Here is a 20,885-nt window from a genome sequence, read left to right as displayed (position 1 = left end):
AGTCATCCACGCTGCTTGAAATCAAAGCAGCGTAGCCTAACCACTCCAGCGACCCGACGGCACCTTCTCCCGGCGGGTGGACTGAGGTACGAGACCCCGCCGCCGCCCGAGGAGGTGGGGCGAGACCCAGAGGTGACTTCCACCCTGCCCGAGCCCCCGCCGCACAAGCGTCCCCTCCTGCCTGCCAGCGCCGTCAGGCTGCGCCGCGGGCAGTGCCTCTCCGAGCCTCTTACGAAGCTGCCGTGAGAAAAGACCTCACGAAGCGGTCACGGGCCGCCTCTCCAACCCGTACATATGTATATATGTAAAATGAGGATCACTTGCGTTCCCTTGTTTAACTGACTGCTTTGCCAGCAAAGAACTTTTACCACAGGAAAGGGAAGAACCTCGCGTAGCCCGTCCCCAGAACGGAGCGCACCGCTTCGGGGGAACGGAAAAACTCCCCGCGGCGGGCGCCGGCAGCGGGAAGATCACCAGCTCGCGACCCCCAGCTCCCGACGCCACCGCGGGCGCCGGCCCGCCGCCGCTGCAGGTGGCGCCAGCGTCCCGGCGCCGGCCGAGCGGGCAGGAAGCGCCCTCCTTCCCGCGCGGGGATGGGGGGAGCGCTCGCTGGTTGCAGCCGCTCACGTGGGCGGCCGTTTCCGGGCAGGTTCTCGGGGGCGGAAGGGGGCTGGTGGTTGGTGAGTGGCCGCGTGGTTGGTGAGTGGCCGGCGCGGCGCGCGGGGGGCTCGGCGGAGCCGTTGCCGCGCGGGAGGAGGAGGCGCCCGGCCCGGCCCTGTCTGGCCCTGCCCGCGGGGGCCGCCGGGCTCGCCCTGCCCCGCGCTAACGGCCGCCTTTTGTGTGACCCACCCCCTTCCCGCACGCTCCTGCGCAGGGCGGCGGGAAAGCGTGAGCACAGCCGCGGGCGTGCCGGTCCCGGGAAACCGGCGGCCTCGGCTCCCCCGGCGGCGGGCGTCGTCCGCCGCCGCCCCTGTCCCACCTCCGCCGGGGCTGCGCGCCGCCGCTCGCCCGGCGGCTTCCCTCAGCCGCTGCTCCCGCGTTGCCTGCCGCTGGTGGAGCCCCGGGGACTCCCGGGAGCCGAACTCGAGGCCTCCCCGCCGGGAGCCCCGGCACCGGGCGGGCACTAACGCGCTTTATTTAAACGCCTCGTAGAGCGACTGGAGCGGAGCGGCTCTTCGGGAACAAGCCGCAAGATGTCCCGGGACGGCGAGGAAGGTTGCTTGACGGCCTAGACCTGCGGGAGGAGCCGCCGCCTCCGCTTCAGCAGCGCTTTGGCTTTGGGGTACGGCCGTTGCGGCGCGGTCGTTGGTGGTTGGGTTTTGTGGTGAGTGGGGATGGGCTGTCTGTCCTGCGCGGGAGCCTCAGAAGGTCAGTTGCAAGGGAGCATTGCCCTTTGCTGGGAGAGAACTCGCCCAGGGGGAAATCCTTTATCAGATGAGAGGACTTAGGGCATGTACCTTGCCTTGTAGTCTCTCAGGATTTTCCTGACTGCTTGGGCTTGTAAATATGCTGGTAGCAAGATGCCCTGAGGATACTGCCTCAAAACTACAGGTGAAACAGGCGCTTCTTTTGGTTCCGCTCTGTTTCCCTAAGCCTGATGCAAGGATGGCTGAGTGACACTTGAAATAGCTTCTGAAAAGTGCTGCACACAGCTTTATGTTAAAGGAAGTTAGTATTGATTTGAGGTTATTTTAATGTTTTGGACTGTGAAACTGTATTAGTGCAGAAACTGTCAGGTGCACTTAGCTTAGTCCTGTTGGAGGAGGGCCAGCTGAAAATACGGGTAGAAGTCAAAAGGCAAACAGTTGTTGCAGCAAGAAGTTTCATTAAAATATTTACATAACTTCATAAGATGTATTCAGTTTTGCTTAATGTTTTATTACGTAGACACTGCGGTGTTTTCATGGCTTTGGTTTTGTAACTGTTTTATCTTTGATTTAGCGCAGTACATGTGAATTGGAAATGGGTATGTTTAGATTTCCAATAAATTATTTCCAAAATATGTAGCACAAGGTAAACTGTGCTTCTTTGTTTTAGTAGGAGAAAGTATGCTTTATAAGCCTTCTCCTTTAAAAGAACTTAGTTGACTTTGTTCAGGTGTGTGTGCATCTGTATTGTAAAGTTTTTAATGCTAATTGGAAGCCAAATATTTCATCTCGTAGAGTGAGGCTTCCTAAATATCTCCATTAAAGCAAGCTTTGTAAGTGGAAATAACATTCATGTCAAAAGCTTCTAACTATTTCTGTATGTCTTGCAATCAAGTAGTGAAAATCTTGTTGTAATTTTTTCCTAAAAGATGCACACGGTAAAAATAAAAAGCTTATAAAACTATAGGTGCTATACTTGGACACTAAAGGACTTTTTTATTTTGGCACCAAACCCCAAGTTTTTTTAAAGCCTTTTCAGTTGATAGGTTACTTATGCTAAATTTACACTTCAGTTAAAGTGGTCTTGCAGGTAGCTGTTTTAAGTTAGCATGTGAAAAGCAGAAATTAAGTTGTAGTCAAATGTTTATATAATCAGTTGTTTTTAGAAGAACTTCTATTCTTTTAAAAGAATAGAAAATGGCAGTTGGATTTAAAACATTCCTTAATGATTATCCTGATGATGTGTACATGAAATACTGTAACACAGCACAGATTTGCAGTTTGAAGTCCACTGGGAAAATCAGCTGTAGAATTCTATTTTCTAGAGTGAATGATGACCGTATCCACCATAAAAGGATCATTGTTTGGGTATTTTATTCAGGAATTTCTGTGTTTAGTCAGCTATATTGGTTTTTTTCTTTTTTTAGTTAGTTTGGTCTTTAAAATTTGAACATTGTGTTCGCAACGTTTTTGTATAGTTCAGACATTAAGAATGTGCAAAACCTAGTTACCCAAAGAGTGTTTTGAAAGAGAGAAGAAACAAAAAGTTTATGTACCTGACAGTACTGTGTACAGTGAGATCTGGACATATTCAGATTTCCAGCTCTCTAAATTACCTGTTATCATTAGAAAGTTGTGAGATGTTAAACCTCAACATCATAATGGCTTTGTGCTTGTCTCCCCCTTCCCCCTTTTAAATTGTAAGTAATTTCTACAACCACTTCTAGGAGTCATCAGACCATGGATTCATGGTCTTAATTCACAGAAATCTAGGTGCAATTTGTGTGTGATGTTGAGTGTTGTGACATCAGCTTCTGGAGTTCTGTTACGAATGAATTTAGAAGTACGGGGATTGAGGGAAGGAAGATAAAATAAAGGAACCTGTGGTGTAGTTGTTGGTTTTGGTTTTTTTGGGGGGGGTGAGAGTTGTTTGCTTTTGGTTGTTTTTTTCTTATCTGGTAGAATTAAGAGTACTTTTATCAGTACAGATATATCCAAGCCAAAAGGTCATTCAGAAACTGAAGTGTGGATTTTAGTTTGTTTTGGTTATTGTATGTCTATTCTAGTATGTCTGTATGACTTCTAAGTACAGCTACCATACTACCATTATGCCTTATTAAATATGTCTTAATTTTTCAGTCTCTTTTTACTTTATATGTGTCCATTTAACCGCATTTTTCCCTCTCATTCTTCCTAGTTACCATTTTTGAATGCACAGATTGGACTTTTCAGTGTGTAGTGGAAGTTTTCCTAGATTCTTGTATGCTGTTGTTATCAGTGAAGGCCTGATTAAACCCATGATTCTACCCGTGCAGACTGTATGCTATTAATGATTGAGTTGGTAAACAATGTACAAATTAAATGAAACAGTTCACTGAGCTCTTTTGGCCTGACAAGGGTCAAGTATGTAAAAAGTTGTTTTATTGGCAGGAACTTTTTAACAAAACAAAACCAACAACTTAATCTGATAAAGCAGTGGAAGATGCAGATACTTAAGTGATCTTTTTCAATAAAGTAGTAGAGAAAAGTCAACCAAAGGAGCAGCAGAATGTTTTCTGGACACTAGAAGAGCAGCTGTACTGTATCAGTCTGCATGTCTGTTTAGCCTAGCATCTTGTCTCAGGAGCGGACACTAGTTTATGCATAGGAAAAAGCATAAAAACACTAGCCTTCGTTAGGAAGTTGCTGCTCTTTGGTGGAAAAAAATACTTGTTTGTAGTGTATTTAATCAAATTAAAATTCTGAATATCTTTTTGCAGAGAATCAGAATGACTAAAAAAAGGAAACATCAAGAAGATTTCCAGAAAGTGAAATTAAAAGTTGGGAAAAAAAAACCTAAACTAGAGAATGCAACTGATACTACCTTCAAAACAAAGGCCATACAAATTCCTGAGCAGCTTAAAGAAGATGGAGTGCTTCCTACGCAAAATAGAAAACTTAACATAAAGGTATGCTGTGACATTACATTCTGAAATGACAGAAAATTACTTGCCATTTATCTAGGTTTACTATGTTTACTAAAGCTTAGGAAAAGATTTATTTAAAAGAAACAACCTTAAAAAAACCCATCAGAGTATCCGAATACAGCCTCTCTGTCCTTGACAATAAGCTGACCCATGAATTTAATAAATTGCTGGACCAGCATATAACCCAAGGGAAAGGTTTTCAGCAGTGCAAAAACTAAAGTTGCACACTGATTTAAATATCTAGGATTAACATTTGGCTTTTGAAAGTCTTGGATCATAACTTAAGGACAGGGTTTTAAAAAGTAGGCTTCCTGAGATGATGTTTTTAAAAAATTTTGTATTTCTTTGGGTGGTGGTTCTGCTTTCCTTCCTTTGCGTCATCTTCTATCTCTTGCAGCTCTCTGCTTAAACTGAAGAAAGCTGTTGAGACTGAGATTTCATAGTTCTACTTTTGAGAACAAGTTTGAGAGGACTTACTTTTGGTTATCCCTCTGTTAAGTCAGTAGGGTTGTGCATAAACTTAAGAATGAGGATTATCTAATTACCTGAAGGACAAGTCATGGTATCTTGTTTTTCCTGTCATTGAATTTTGATGATTTGTTCATTGTTATGCTTTAAACTAATAGTATATTTGTTCAGAACATATTCTGCTGCTATGAACAGCAGTACATCATGAGAATAGATTCAGTATTTTTCAGTGTTTAAGAAAAATGTGCTGGAAATAGGCGGGGAAGTTTAAAGAGCTTAAAGTAATAATGATAGCAAGTATATACGTTTCTTTCCTTTTAGGATCTGCTTTCACAGATGCATCACTATAGTCCTGGGGTTAAGCATAATGCACTTCTTGGGCTCAAAGATCTCCTGTCTCAGTATCCATTTGTAATTGATGCACACCTTTCGAATATAATAAGTGAGGTGGCAGCTGTGTTTACAGACAAAGATTCTGGTGTCAGAGGAGCAGCTGTGCACCTGCTGCAATTCTTGGCTTCAAAAATAAGAGCGGAACAGATTGCTCCATTTTTTCCTTTGGTAAGTGCCCATCTCTCCAGTGCCATGACTCATATCAGTGAGGGGATTCAGGAAGATTCATTGAAAGTCTTGGACGTTTTATTGGAAGCATACCCAGCTCTTCTCACAGACCGCAGCAGTATATTGTTGAAGAATTTTGTAGAGCTTATTTCTCACCAGCAACTGTCAAAAAGACTGAAAAGCAGGGAGAAACTTTCCTGGATGCTCTCTGTTAACCCAAATCGCAGAGTAACTTCTCAGCAGTGGAGGTTGAATGTACTTACCAGGCTCAAGAAGTTTCTCCAAGCAGTGGTAGATGGATCCAGTGAAATAGAGGATGAAGGGCTTCAAGAACAAAAAGATAGTCCTCATTCTGTGAGGAACCCAGTATGTATAAGTTGGAAGGTCCATGCAAATAATCAGCAACATATACAGCTATTTGAAAATGGTGGCTTACGACCAAAGATCAACTCATCATTTAGACTGAGGTGAGAAAACGTTAACTAATTTGGGAATTAATGTCAACTGCATGATCACAGTGTTAAACTGTGGTTTGTTGCTGTTGAAGACAACTATTTAGTTTTTATTGCGGGATTGTCTCTTAGCCACATTTTAGGGCATTTAGTGTAATGTGCAGTCTTACTGCAGTGGCTTGAAAATACGGAAATACTCAGCAGATAACCCTGCTATGCATATATCATGAGCTTTCCTGTTATCAAATAAAAGCTTTATTTTATGCTATTCATAATAATTTTGGAAGACCAACTGTAGCGGGTTTTTTTTGGAATGCGAACTGACAACTACAGGTTGTTGCAGGATATCAAATAGACCTGGGGGCAAGCAGGGAAATTTCGTTACATTAAACGTAAGCTTGTTTCTTGTACTGTGATAATGAATTTTACTGAAATGTTGTGCTTTTCTCTTCGAGAGTCTATTATAAGTTTAGGAGTCTATATAGCTTCTTTTAAAAAGGACAGCTTGATAAGATGTGTCTGGCTGTATGAAGTTCTGCTGACTTTCCGATTCTAGATATTTTTAATCAATTCACTGGTTTATATCTTCACTATGGATAAAAGATGTCTCGTCTGAGACATGTTGATGAATATGGAAGGAAGCGTAGTGTGCTTAGTCACAGAAAGGTTTGTGTGTTTTTTAGTAGTACTCTAAATAGATGTGAGCTGAAGTTAAGGGAGAAATAACTAACCGTCTTTATTTCTCTTCCTCCTTTCTGATTCACTCACTCTTCAAACTAGAGGAGAACCTCCCACCCCACTTAATGGTACCTTTTAAACCTTGGCATCCTAATGTATATGCATTATTATAGATGTTACATACCTGCTGGAGGAGACCTGGAATGACAACTTCAAAAACGGAAACTGTTTAGCTGTTACACAGCACTTCTAATCCATACATATCAAGGTGGTTTGAAGAGAAACCACAATCCTTGTTTTACTGCTGGGAGAGACTGAATAAGGGGTATAAAGCAGTTATACCAAATTCATCTAGGAGGTGAGTGGCAGAAAAGGGTATAAAACCCACTGCCTAATCCAGTGCTATGTCCATCTCGTATCTAGTGAATGAAGTGCAGAAGAAGAGGTGTTCTCTTTTAATACCGCAAGTGTTGGCCTGAATTAGCAGGTGTTTCCATCTCCGTCGTGGAGACACACAAATGACCATTCCATTCCCACTGTCCCAGGCTTCCGCTCGGTAGATAGCATATTACTTGGGTAGGTATAGGAAGCTTATATTAAGCTAACTAAAATGTGCAGCTTATTCTTATAAAAGTGGTTGTTAATGTAGCGTAAGAGTTCAGTCATGACCAACAATATCTGCTGCAGGTAAAACTTTAGTTGGAAAGTGAAGCCCACTTGAGGCAGGGGGAAGGGTTCAGTGCTGAGCACAAAATATTCGTATGGACTTCATCTCTGCAGTCAGAAGCATACAATTGTGGACCACCGTGTATCAGAGGATTCTTGTACTGTGCCCTGAATGATATGCAGTGTGTGATATACCATGCCCTGTAATAGCTGAAGGTGCATTGTATCCAAGGTCTAGGAAAATAAACTTTACATCTGATGTCACCTGAATTGGATTCAGCTTTTCTGAGGAGCTAGATTTTGCTGAAACATCGTGATCCACTTGTGGTTATAAATACTTTCAAAAAGGCGTTTGCAAGCATGAGGAGGAGCCAGAAGAATAGAAGGAAACATTGCTAGAATCCAAGGCGAGGTTGGCAAAGCAAGCTGATGGCAGCAGAACAGAAGAATGGAAAAAGAAGGGGCATCTGCAGAAGGTACTAAAATGTTCTTATTTTATTGCATTTGTGCATATTTTTGGTATATTCATTTTGCACAAAGCAAAATGTACAGCTTGGTTTAGTGGATATCCGTGAAATTTTAAGAGTGGAATTTATTGTGGTGACTTTTGTATTTGCCACTGAAATCTTTTTTAGTAATCTGAAGGTGTTTAATTCTGTCTCTTCCAATCCCAACTGTGGCCTTTTTACAGGCATTCCCAGGCCTCTGCTGCGGCCATTACTGCAGGGGCAGAAATGACTTCTAATAAGAGGTGCAAAACATCTGTAATGCTCCTTGAGTACTTGCAAAATCTCAAACTGTGTGTGTGTTTGTCGTGGTTTAACCCCAGTTGGCAACTAAGCCCCACAGAGCTACTTGTGCGCTCCCACCTGGTGGGATGGGGGAGAGAATCGGAAGAGTGAAAGTGAAAAATTCCTGTTGAGATAAAGACAGTTTAATAGAGAAAGCAAAAGCTGCACACACAAGCAAAGCAAAACAAGGAATTCGTTCATTACTTCCCATCGGCAGGCAGGTGTTCAGCCATCTCCAGGAAAGTGGGGCTCTGTCACACGTAATGGTTACTTGGGAAGACAAACTGCCATAACTCCAAGCTTCCCTCCCTTCCTCCTTCTTCCCCCAGCTTTGTATGCTGAGCATGACGCCATATGGTATGGAACACCCCTTTGGTCAGCTGGGGTCAGCTGTCCCAGCTGTGTCCCCTCCCAACTTCTTGTGCACCCCCAGCCTACTTGTTGGTGGGGTGGGGTGTGAAGCAGAAAAGGCCTTGACTCTGTGTAAGCACTGCTCAGCAGTAACGAAAACATCCCTGTGTTATCAACGCTGTTTCCAGCACAAATCCAAAACATAGCCCCATACTGGCTACTGTGAAGAAAGTTAATTCTATCCCAGCCGAAACTAGCACAGTGTTTTTGTTTTAAGAAGTCAATGCACAATTAGTCAAGTCCTAACTACAGATAATGAGTTGACCAAACCATAAGTAATTAACTGCGGTGTGTATGTATTGATGGCCTCATCGCTAATACTGCAAGTAAGTTTCAACTTTGTTCTTTAAAAAGTAGGCTTCCAAACACCACTAATAGTATGCTAAATTTTTAAAGTTCCTGTATCTTTTTGATCTTGCAAGTTCATCGGGTAGGGATGGCACCTCATTGATAACGTAGTGATTATGGAAAGGGATTTTCAGAATCAGTTTGCAGTGTTAATGTTTAGTAAAAAGTGTAGATTCTGAGCTTGGAATGCTGGTTGGTTCAACAATGCAAATCTTAAGACTTTATTATTTTCTGTTGTGTGCTAGGTCTTTCTACTGTGTGTGAATTAAAGATTACAGTGAATTAGGAGATTATTAGAATATATCCTCTGCCTTATGTGCTGACTGTACTGCTTTTTGCATCAAACTCATTTCAGATGTGGAAAAATGGAAAGCCTTCACAACCTAAAAAGTGATACCAAGGTGATCTTTTTTTGGACTGGAAGTAGTGCTGAAGAGAAATGGTGGAGCTTCTGCTTCTGCTGAGAAAGGACAAAATGAAGCTGCAGAAGAAAGCGAAGATGACTTGAGAGACCAACATTGAAGACAAAGCATAGTGAATAAATATGTGACCTGTGCATCAGACAGAAATGGAAAATACAGTTCACTTTGTGTACTAAGTGTTTCTTACAAAACACTTCCACAAAAAAGGAGGACAGCAACCTGGCTTAGACTCTGAGCCATAAAAACTTACTAACTTCCAATGACTTTTCCTATTTTAAGCAGCAGAAAGTTGTTTCCTTATTTTCTGTTTCTTTTATACTTCCTTGATTTCACTTTACTGAATTTCTGTTGTCCTCTTACTGTCAAATGGCAGATATGTTACACAATTTTCTTTTTTTTGGTCCTGCTTTATAAAAATATTGGCATTTTAAAGAAAAATGACAGCTTAAGGAGTATGCAAATATCTTGCAGCTCCTCTCAATACTATTTCATATTGATATGAAGGTAATATGCTTTGTAGTGTTTCTGAGAGCTCCCTTACCATTAAAGAATAGTGATAACAGATATGTGACAAAAAGATTAACACTTTAATTGACATCAAACCCTCCCAGTTCCAGTGAACCTGTATTGCTAAGGATATTGCACTAATCAAATGCATACTGGACAGAGTACAGTAATACTTTGTCATCATCTGTTACTGGCCATCAGATTTTATTTACCCCTTTTGTTGTTAACCTTAAATATTTGGAGGAGTCTTATCTTGAGGGATGGGGGCTTCTTTTGCAGGGGTACATGAAAGCTATGCTAAGTATTCTTGCCCAAATGCTTTTGGCAACTGGGTGGAGTATCCCTCTTGGCATGGAGTCTTCCTTCTTTTTCCATCCCTTGTTTCAGAAAAGTACTAAAATAGTTGGGGGGGTGTGTGTTATACTTTTGTAGGAATCTTAAGGTGTGTGTTGCCAACTTCTCCGGTTTCATGCACTGTTCACTGTTTAATGGGGAGATTTTTGTGTTCCAGAAATACATTGCTCGAATTCCAGAGCTCTGCTGTAATATCAGGTATTATTTTCAGAAAAACGATTAAAGACTACTACTTCAGAACTATTTCAGCCAAGTACTGACATTTCAAAATCTCAGCTGAGTGTGTAGTCCTGTCATGGCATAGCATTTACAGGGCAACCTAACTTTTTCAGTGAGGTTATGGTCTTGGTATCAACTGGCTGGTCCAGTGACGCTGTAGAATTCATTGTGGTTATAACTGGAAGATGGGATTTGTCTACTGTGTCTTTAGATGACTGAGAGTTAAATGTCTAAGTTGGAACCATTCACCATAAACTCTGTTCATAGTCTGAAGGAAACTGATGTCTTTACTGCAGTGTCTGTGGCATAGAAGGGACATAGAGCAACAAAAAAGGGACAAATAAGCCAAATTACGTTGACTGCGTACATTGGTTGCAGATAATGCTAGGCTTTATGAAATTTTAAGATGTCTGATAGTTTTAATAGGTACTAAAGATAAAACTAACATTTATTTTCTTATGACCAGTTATGTTTCTGCTTGTCCTTTTTATTTTGTGCTGGAGATCTAAATTCTCTTTCCCACCTTGCCTTCATTGAAAAAGAGCCTGCATTTGTCTTAACGCTTTCTTTTTATTCCTTTGCAGATGTCTTCTCCCTGCTCCTTTTACAGTTTGTTAATACTACTAATAATACCTAGGTTTGTTTTGGTTTCGTAATTCTTTAGAGACACCACTTTCAACTAGAGAGAAATGACAGAATAACATTTTCTATTTTGTGCATATTATAGATGATTGCAACAGCATGAGAAATGTAGCTTCAGAGAAGGGTATAACTAATTGGATAATTTGGAAATGACAGGATGACCAGGAAAAACTGCTTTACCTCTTTAATCCAATATGAAATTAAAATATTTGTAAACAGAACTTCTCTGCCTATGTGTGGAAGGAAAGGAAATAGTTTTTCAGATCCTATTTTGGGTGTATATGTAAAGAAAAATCACTTGGAGAACATCACTGAAATAGAAAGGAGTTTAACAGGAGGTTCAGCGCACCAATTTTATGTGTATTAGGAAGTTAGAATTATGATGGGAATTCCCTGCTGTGAGTTAAAAAACAGAATCGTAGTGGAAAACAATGTCAGAAATAATAAGTTGAAATTATTGTTGCTTTTTTTCTTTTCTCTTTTTTTTTTTTTTTTTGAAGGCTCTTGTTATTTGGAAACCCTTTCAGAAGCTTCTGAATTGCTTAAAATTAGCAGGAGTTATTCAGGGGTCTCTTTCTTTAAAGAACTTTCTTTTTAAAATGGATACAAATTGCCTGAATTTATCCAGGAGCAGGATTTGGTCATTTGTGCTGATAATCGCTTTTGAAACTCAAACGAAGTGTGTTATAAGGGGGAGAGGGGAAGTCCTTGGTTTTCTTGCTTTCTGGGAGATGTTCTTTTAATTTAAACTATATTTCTTCATTTTTCGGTAATTTTGTTTAACTTCATTATCAGATCATTTTAATAATTTTCCAGCTAGTTGCTCTCCAGAGCGTTACAGTTGAATATCAGGTGGAAACCAAAGTTATATTTTTGCAGAATAATTCTTTTTTTCCTATTAATATGAATAACCGTTATGTTTATTATAGCTGGAGATCATTATTAACTGTAATAAACCTCATGCATTTGACAATACTTTGTAGTCAGTTTCATTATTTTGCTTCACGGAGATTAAAACTCAAAGCTTTTTTATTTTGTGCCTAGTACAGTGAATTCTTATCTGTTGGTTGAAGGTGATATGATAATGCAAATCATATTTCTCTACTTTATAGACTTTACATATAACAATGGGGAAAGAAATACTGAAATCTAAGAAGTTGTTACAGAAGCACACAAACTTGCAGGGAGACTCGGGAGCAGGTTTGTTGTAGGATGGTTTGAACTCCCTTTTTTCCTTACTGAAATACCTAGCAAGAAAGCAGGCAAACAATTAATGTATTAAAAAAGTAATTTTTCCTGTTATTCAGAAAGCAGAAAAGTGGTATTGCTCTAATCTGTTTTTAAAGTTGTGATCTTTATATTTTTTCTTTCTTTTTTCTTTTTCTTGCTTTTGTCGTTTAGGTCTCTGGCAAGTGTAATGGACAGTGCAGAAAAAGGCCTGTCCTCAGCTGAAAACTTAAAAGGTTTTATTGAGATAATAATTCCATTACTGATTGAGTGCTGGATTGAAGCATCTCCTGCGCAATCAGCTCCCATTCTTGGAAACCTTTTGGAATCAGAATCTCAGCAGCTTATGCAGCAAGTGCTTAGTATAATACATTTATTGTGGAAACTCACAAAGCGACATGATGAAACATACAAAATGGTAAGGGAGAAGTGATCCGTGGCATAATAACGACAGTTCATTTTGTTTTGATCGGAAACTAGTGATTTGGTGATTGGAAGTAGTGGAAATATTTTATTAAGAGAGAAAAAGCCTAGGTTTTGAGTAGAACTTGCGTTTGGATTTTGTCAAGTCTCTTACTCTAAAAAAATCTGTTGAACTGAGCAATGAGTTCACCGATAGTCTCCAGGAATCCTTCTTGACAGACTGCAGCACAAAAGCTTTTGAAACTGAAAGTGGCATTGGAGAAGAGGAGCATTTTGTCTCCCAGATAACCTCTAGAATATGAATTTGAAGAGTGTAGAATGGAGTTGTTTGTTCCTTGTTTTTATGTGTTGAAAAATTTTACGGGAGTGGGGGGGTGGAAATGAACAAGCCCTGAACCCTTGGAAAGGTAGGGGATAACAGCGTTACGAGATCCTGTAATTGCTTGGTGCAACCTAAGTTGTCGTCATGATTGGTGGTATCACAAGAGATCGAATCAAAACCTCAATAAGAATTTTGGAAAATATCTTTGAAGTTTTTTTGCCCTAGTTATTTTGTTGGTCTTTCACTTTGATAAATGAATTGCTGTTTTTTGTAACTTTTGCTGCTCTTCCAAAGATTTTGCAAACTGGAAAAAGAACAGTCTTCTCTTTCCATTTTGGCTAGTGAGTAGTAGTTGGAAGGAATGTCTTGACAGCTCTTTGTTTTACCTGTGTATAGGACTGTAGGTCCACTTGCTAAACAAAAAACTACGTATAGAATAATTATTTGAAATCATTTGTGGAATCATTCCATTAGACCAGAGTTATCCAACGTACACAGCCTGAGGGATGGATTCAGTGTGTCGGAACAAAACATGCTGTTGCCCTTTCATCTTTTCTAGAAGGCCTCTTGGAAGCAGGCAGAAAGCAGGCTGTTGGCCAGGTAAATACCTGTGGCAGCCTGCTGCCCCTAGCCTTTTTCTTTAGGGTACTGCAGAACTGCTGCCCTTAGCCATGGGGTGCCTGCATTTCGGTCATATGAAAGGAATGCTGCTGTGTCAAGATGTAGCTCTTTTAGGTACACGCAGTTGCATTATGACCTTAGGATGTTTTGGAAAAAAAAAAAATCCGATGTCCATACAACTTTTTTTGAGCATATTATGTTTTAGATAAGATAAACTGTTTATCTTATTTTTCCTTTATAGTCACCTTTATATATAAAATGCATTCAAATGTTCAGTTTGAAAAAGGAAGCTTTGCTTATTTAATAGACCTTGGGCTTATGGGCCAAAGTGGTTATTAGAGACACTTTGGAAAACCACTATGAATATGCCTAGGGGAAACCTATTAATCTTTGAAATAGTTTAATGGTCATCCTCTGTTCTTAATACTTGAATATCAAAAAGATTATTCTGCCTGACCAATTTGATAGCAGTGCAGGCTTTTTTTGTGATTAGTTCTGCTGGACAGTTTGTGGAACGGTGACTGTGAGTGTCTGCTAACCCACAAAGTAAAATTAATTTTAAATATTGAAAAAAATCCTTTTTCTGTAAGGATGGCCTTTCTACTGGAAAACATTTTGTGTCGGTGGGCTTTGAACTACAAATACACTAATGATGGGGAAAGATGAAGGCAGTGTCAGAATATGTTGTAATGGAAAATTCAGGACAGTCACTGCAAGTAAATCAGAGTTCACTCTGATTTTAAGTAGCCTGATAAATTGATATAAAAGCACTTTAAATTCACATCTGTAACTCACTTGGTTTAATATTAATATACCCACATTAATACGTGCTAAGAAAATATGCTGGTCCAGTTTGGATTAAATGTTGTTGCTCAACCTTGACTTATATCATAATTTTACTCCCTTCTTTTGTGGACCTTCAGGTTCATGCACAGGACTTCACATTTACGTCTGAGAGTAAATATGTATGAAAACTTGCAAACAGAAGCTAAAGTTCCTGTTTTTCATTGATTCCAATAATGGATTTTGGAATATGATTGCATTGATGTATTTCACTTACTACCATGTTTTCTGTCTTATCATCTGCTTTCCTTAACAGGAACTATGGCTTCGAATGAATTACCTTGTTGATTTCAAGCACCACTTCATGCGTCATTTTCCTTATTCTTTACAAGAAACAGTAAAGCACAAAAAGAAAGATTCGTGCAAAGGGTAGGAATAAAATCAGTGTCATGTTACAGCTTTTAATTTCATAAGATAAGTGAGACAATGTGAGTCATGCTTTATCCAGTATTAAGTTTTTAATGTTGGAGAAGAAAGCTTTTTATTACGTATTCCTTGAAGATCTGTAGAGAAATTTTTATAGGAAGGTAGCATTGCTTTGAATTGAGAAGTTTTGGTTGTTCTTTGTAAAAGTATTGTATAGGAAGTAATCTGAATAGCCTCCAGTAGAAATTAAAATGCTGTCTTAGAGACATTAAAATATTTTATTGAATGCTTGATCTGGAATTTGCATATTGCTAAATGGTGATTTGTGTTGATCTGACTAGTTTCATATTTCTGCATGTTTTCTTCAGTTTATGCCATGTGTAAGTGATGTCCACAGGTTGAGATTTATTTGCTCATATTGTAATGGTTGGCTCTGAACTGAAGGGTGGCTACACTTAGGTTAACGCAGGTTAAAGTGCTTTCTGTTACTTAGTTTTCACAGCTCGGCTTTGTGTTCTGAATGTAGGTATTCATATTGTCCAGCTTTCTGTCAGTAAATGGTGTGATTTGCTTTTTTTTTTTTGTATGCTGTGAGTGACTAATCAGCAAGTAGAGAAGTTCTAGCATTATGTGTCAAGCTGCAATACCCTTGATTCCTGTCTTGATATCCCTTAATTTTGTCTTTCAAATCTCTGTAGGACAACAGGGTGGTCCTACAGAATATTGTGATGGTGAAAAATGTGTTTCTGATTCCACATGAGTTTGGAAAAAAAGTACATAAATGCATTTCTCTCTGCTGTTCATAGTGCTTTTTGTCATTGTGTGATAATGACAAAATCCATGTGATTCCTCACAGAAGAAACACAGAAGAGACTGAAACTAACGATTAATTTTTTTAGCCTTCCTTTACTGGTTTCAGTCATCTAAAAGTGCTGCTACGCCAGGGTAAAAATGTCAAATAGGAGAAACCAGACAGAGAGATACAATTTAGAGCTTTGGTTCTTGCTGCCACTATAAATATGAGAAATAGACATTTTGGTGGCAGAACAAAAATTTTCAAGTACCCAAATGTCAAATATGAAGACTTCTAAAATGTGTATTGGCTTTAAAACTTTAACACTTCGAATTTTTTTTCTGCATAGTATAATTTCTAGCAAAGTAACCTATATTAAAAGGCACAAAATATTTTTTTGAAATTTCTCTCTCTTTTTTCTTTTCTTTTTTCCCACCCTCCCTCTTAGCAACAAGTACTGTATGACATCCTCAAACAGCGTGGACCATCTTTTGCTGAACTTAACTTTGTGTGACATAATGGTTTCACTAGCAAGCACTTCAACACTTCAGACGGATTCTGGTTGGCTGGACATGATAAGGAAGTTTGTGACAGATACTCTTCAGGATGGCAGCAAGCTGAATAGCAAGCAGGTGAACAGGTTGCTTGGTGTGACTTGGAGACTAATGCAAATACAGCAAAACAAAGGTAAGACATGAGTAGTTTCTGAAAAGCAAAATTATGCACTGACAAAGAGCTTGAGTTATTCTAGCATTTTCAGGTCACTTCATCTTATATCCTCAGTTGCTACATCGTAATGTATTTTGTCTATAGAGGTAAATTGAACTTCATGGTCATATCCCTGCGTGTAGCATTGAAAACTGCTTGATTTTTAGGAATGCTTTTAGAGTCATACTGTTGATATGCTAAGTATTAATATATTTGTGTATCTGTTTTCTGTTTTTACTTAAGATATTCTTATAAATGGGAAGATGAGTTTTCTTCATGGAAAAAAATAATTACTAGGATGTAGAGGTGCAGGATACTTTAATACTCCAATCCTTATTTAAAATTATTAACGTAGCTGTTAGACTCCCTTGAGTACTGCCAGATGACAATTCTAGTTCTGTGATGACGTGAAATGCCAAGATAGTTCTGATGGAAGCCGCTGTAGAATATTTTCTGAGGTGTTTGATTTGAATCCTTTTCCAACAGAAAACATATTTCCAGTTGCGACTTGCAGGACCAGTACGGTAATTTGGCTTGGCTTTTTTTTTGCTTTTCAAGTACAACTTGGTTGTGTTCCAGATGAGACCTTGGTTGACATGGCTGTTAAATGATTGATGTAGGACTTCTTAAAGAAAGGACTTTTTCAGCAAGTCTAAAGGTGGCAGGGGTCTATTGTGTCTTATCAGTCTGGTAGAAGTGAATTCCATAGCCATGCAGCCAAGTGGATTTTATAGAAAATGCTTTGCCCTTAGCAGAAAGTATCATTGTTAGTGTTGAAGATGAAAAGATGTCAAATGTCCCCCAAATATATTTTGGCAGTTAGTTATATCTCCTTCCAAATCCATTTTAATTAGGAATCTGTCTATTCCTATGTCCCCGATGACAAAGACAATATGTAATCATTCCTGTCTGCACTCCAAATTTAGCTTCCTGTTGAAGGCAAATATTAGTCCATAGTCAGCGATGTGCCTGTCTCACCAGCTGAGCTAAAGCAGAAGAGTTGCTACTCAGGAAAGTAGTTTCCAAACTATTGTTAGGCTGTTAAATCAGATACTTCATGCTTTTCCTTGTGATGAAACATTGATTTTTTTCCTTTGTCTACTGAACTTTTACCAGATAGTGGATAATGACTGGTGTTTTTCTAACCAAAGTGGCCGTTCTAGTGCAATAATTTTTCTCATGAATGCAGAAAATAAATAAGCTTTAAAAAAGTTTAAATGAAATTCCAAAAGATTAATATGTATGGATATTGTCTGCTGATCCTGTAAAGGTTCAGGAATTTCACTGCAAGTAGGAAATTCTTTACCTCATGAATCTGTATCTGTTTGTGTGGACAATTTATTTCATCCCTTCAAGATAATCCTTGTGCAGTGCTTGGCTACATGTCAGATTATAATTCATTTACTAGCTGTAGAGGAAATACAGCCTCGACATGCTGGAGAAATGGACTGATGGTTCAACACGGAGAAGTGCAAAGCCCTGCGCCTGGGGAGGAACAACTCCATGCATCTATACGTGCATGGACAGAAAAGGACTGGGGGTCCTGGTGGTCACCAAGTTGAACATGAGCCATCAATGGGCCTTGGGCAAAGAAGGCCAGTGCCTGGGCTACATTAGGAGGAGTGATCACAGCAAGTTGAGGGAGATGATCCTTCCTCTCTATTCTGCACTGGTGAGGCCACACCTGGAGTACTGTGTCCCGTTTTGGGCTCTCCAATACAAGAGAGACATGGACATAGAGGAGAGAGGGCAGTGCAGGGCCGTGAAGATGATGAATGCACTGGAGCATCTCTCCTGTGAGGAGAGTCTGAGAGAGCTGGGACCGTTTAGCCTGGAGAAGAGAAGGCTAAGAGGGGATCTCATCAGCATGTATAAATACCTGAAGGGAGGGTGCAAAGAAGAGGGAGCCAGGCTCTTCAGTGGTGACCAGTGACAAGGCAAGAGGCACAAACTGAAACACAGGAGATGCTGTCTGAACATCAGGAACACCCTTTTTCACTGTTAGGGTGACCAAGCACTGACATAGGTTGCCCAGAGAGGTTGTGGAGTCTCCATCCTTGCAGATATTCAGAAGCTGTCTGGACATGGTCCTGGACAGCCAGACCTAGCTGACCGTGCTTTAGCATGGGTGTTGGACCAGATGACCTCCAGAGGTCCCTTCCCACCTCAACCATTATGTGATTCTGTGGAAGAAGAAAAGCTTCCTTCTTTTTTTTTTTTTTTTTTGATGCTCTAGAAATTCTAAACTTTATTGAGTCAGATGATACCGCAAAAGATGGTACATACCGAAAATATAACTCCAATTGTTTAAAACTTATCTGAGATCAAGATTAAGGGCCTGGAGGGGTATGTCGTCTCTAGAAGACAATGCGAAAGAAATAATGAACCGTTACAATCAAATTTTTTTTAGAACACAATGGAAATCAAAAGAGGGGAAATTCAGATAGAAAAAACAAAGAGCTAATGGATGAGAGGTATCTTTGCAGTCGCATTTTTCAGGGTTGCCTATTTTGAGTAGCTATTTATGCCGGGGTGAAATGCACCTTTTTTTGTGGATGTCTAGAAGAGCTTTGAGGTGTGATGTCTGAAGATTTCTCTGTGTTGTTTAAGGTAAAACTCTGGATCTGCTCTCTGTAAGTAGGAGGTCTGCTCCTTTCTTGCATCCCTCAGGTATGACTTTAGCAGCAGCTTGCCTGCTAGTTGTATTTTATAAATTTTCTTGGAGTAACGAAGAGAGCACACTCCGTCACTTCAGAAGGAGGCTTGCCACGTGCCAGTTAAAACTGAAATATGTTTAAAAATCATGAGGACTTTGGCTGCATTTTGGAAGTCTGTATAATGTGGACCTTTTAAGTACTACTTTTTAAGAATACATTTTTAAATGGCTTCTGTTTTTAAACTTGTCCTGTTTATATGAAGCAATTCAAATAGTAGGACCTGCTTTACTAAACGTGCCACAGAGGTGCCACAGCTACCATTGGAAGGTGGCTGAACATTCTACACACTCAGAATATTTATTTCTTGTTATATTTATTCAGTTAACAGTTCATTAATTAGCTAAAAGCTACATAAAGGTATAATTGTTATTCAATTAAGTATAAGCACGTGTTCTGTTTAAGAAACACTGTCCAAGATGAATCTTCACTTGAAGAGTATGTGAATTGAATAAGTTGATGCTCCTGATGCAATGAAAAGAACTTAATAATTTATCTTAATTAAAATCCATTCTAATATTTGATGCATTTTTCTGTTGACAAATGTGTTAGATTTCAACTTCTAAATGGCTCCCTGCATTATGCTTGAGTATAACCATGCCTTTTCAGGTGCTTTTTATAGTGTGTCTTTTAGTGAAAATCCCTATATGATAACTTAAGTATGTTCCCCGATAAGAGTTTTACTGATGAAGACCAGCTGCTGGCTGGATCTGGAATCGTTTTTAGTATGGAGCATTCTTGTCTCTGTGGGCAGAAGTAGCTCTGTTCAGTATGGAACACAAAATTATATCTGTTTTTGAATACATAACTTACTAAGATTGCTCTGTACACCTGAATGGAAAGACAAAGGTTTCCCAGTCTTGGTTTATGAAGATGAAGTGATTGCTGCTACTTAAGTATATATGACAGAAATGAATTCATTGGGACCCCAAGCTCTTCTGAGCAAATTGAGTCAGGTCTCATACGCTTCATATATCTCTCAAATTTTTAGATGCTTCCCCATTCTTTCCAGGCTTGTCTTCTCTAATTCAGGGATTTGTATGATTTTTTTTTTCACACTTTGTTAATTTTTGTATCCAGTGGTTTAATCTGGCTTCCAAAGAAAATGTTTTGGTCTGTTTCTCAGCCTATTGTAATAACTTCTGCACTTGCTAGCTGGTTTTAGCCAACTTTGACATAAGGATAGAACTTTCATACATTGTTTTAAGTCTGGTGATAACATATAGCTGATGAGAGCTTCAGAGAAGAAAAGGTTGCAGTGCGGGTTTAGCAGTTCTCTTTGTAGTGGCTTGCCAGTGACCTCTTGAGTTATGTATTTTCTGGTTAATCAGCAAATGTGATTTGGAGCCAGCTGGTTCAAAGACATGGAGAGCTGGTAAGGCTTGGGGTGTGTGGCAGGGAGAAAGGGAGAGTATAGAGAGAACTGAAGCCACTGTGACAGTGAGGGTTGGGTGAGCATAGATGAGGAGTAAAGAAGATCAGTGTGAGATTACTGCACTAGGGGAAAAGGATGTGGAAGATAGCAGTGGGAAGCAGGAATTTATTGGTTCTCAGCTACGTTGCAGCCTGTGCTCTGCCTTGTCTTCAAGAGGGTCTGAAGTTTTCACTTACATGTGGTCTTTATTTGTTCGTGTCGCTTTCACAAGCTACACAAGAAGGTGGTGTTTCACTGGTTTAGGAGTCTATCCAGTAGTTGTCTTAAAACATTTTGATACTTCCTTGTGGAGTTAAATGTAGATAGTTGCATATATAGATTATAGCTCTTCTGTGTATGGTATATGTATGTATAAAATCAGACGATTAAGAAGCACTACTTCAAATTTTTATATGTTTTCCTTCTAGTGGCAACAGAACCCTTGATAAAAGCAGTATATACACTCTACCAGCAAAGGAATCTCCTCTTTCCTGTCCGTACATTGCTTTTGAAATTTTTTAGCAGAGTTTACCAAAAAGAAGATTTGAGGACTCAAAGAATCAGGTAAAAACCATTTATGTATTCTTTCTCATTTCAACATA

The 20,885-nt window shown here is 39.7% G+C and overlaps 1 protein-coding gene across 6 annotated transcripts in view; it reads left to right on the top strand.

Annotated features, from left to right (window-relative positions):
* Window positions 1-587: 587 nt before the first annotated feature.
* TEX10 (testis expressed 10) overlaps window positions 588-20,885 on the top strand; it is a 60,770-nt gene continuing 40,472 nt past the window's right edge. The window contains exons 1-9 of one of the 6 annotated variants that reach the window (XM_075142246.1): window positions 588-680; window positions 1,153-1,282; window positions 4,127-4,315; window positions 5,123-5,829; window positions 12,254-12,497; window positions 14,545-14,657; window positions 15,896-16,134; window positions 16,642-16,674; window positions 20,712-20,847. In XM_075142246.1, the coding sequence (XP_074998347.1) occupies window positions 4,136-4,315; window positions 5,123-5,829; window positions 12,254-12,497; window positions 14,545-14,657; window positions 15,896-16,134; window positions 16,642-16,674; window positions 20,712-20,847 (1,652 nt within the window). In that variant the 5' untranslated portion in view covers window positions 588-680; window positions 1,153-1,282; window positions 4,127-4,135. Of the gene's footprint in view, window positions 700-1,152; window positions 1,325-4,126; window positions 4,316-5,122; window positions 5,830-12,253; window positions 12,498-14,544; window positions 14,658-15,895; window positions 16,135-16,641; window positions 16,675-20,711; window positions 20,848-20,885 lie in introns of those variants that run through there. The other 5 variants (XM_075142248.1, XM_075142247.1, XM_075142250.1 and 2 more) reach the window with 5 other exon arrangements.

The sequence above is a fragment of the Calonectris borealis genome, chromosome 2 (assembly GCF_964195595.1).
Source record: "Calonectris borealis chromosome 2, bCalBor7.hap1.2, whole genome shotgun sequence".
NCBI lineage: Eukaryota > Metazoa > Chordata > Aves > Procellariiformes > Procellariidae > Calonectris > Calonectris borealis.
This window is presented reverse-complemented; position numbering and strand designations above follow the sequence as displayed.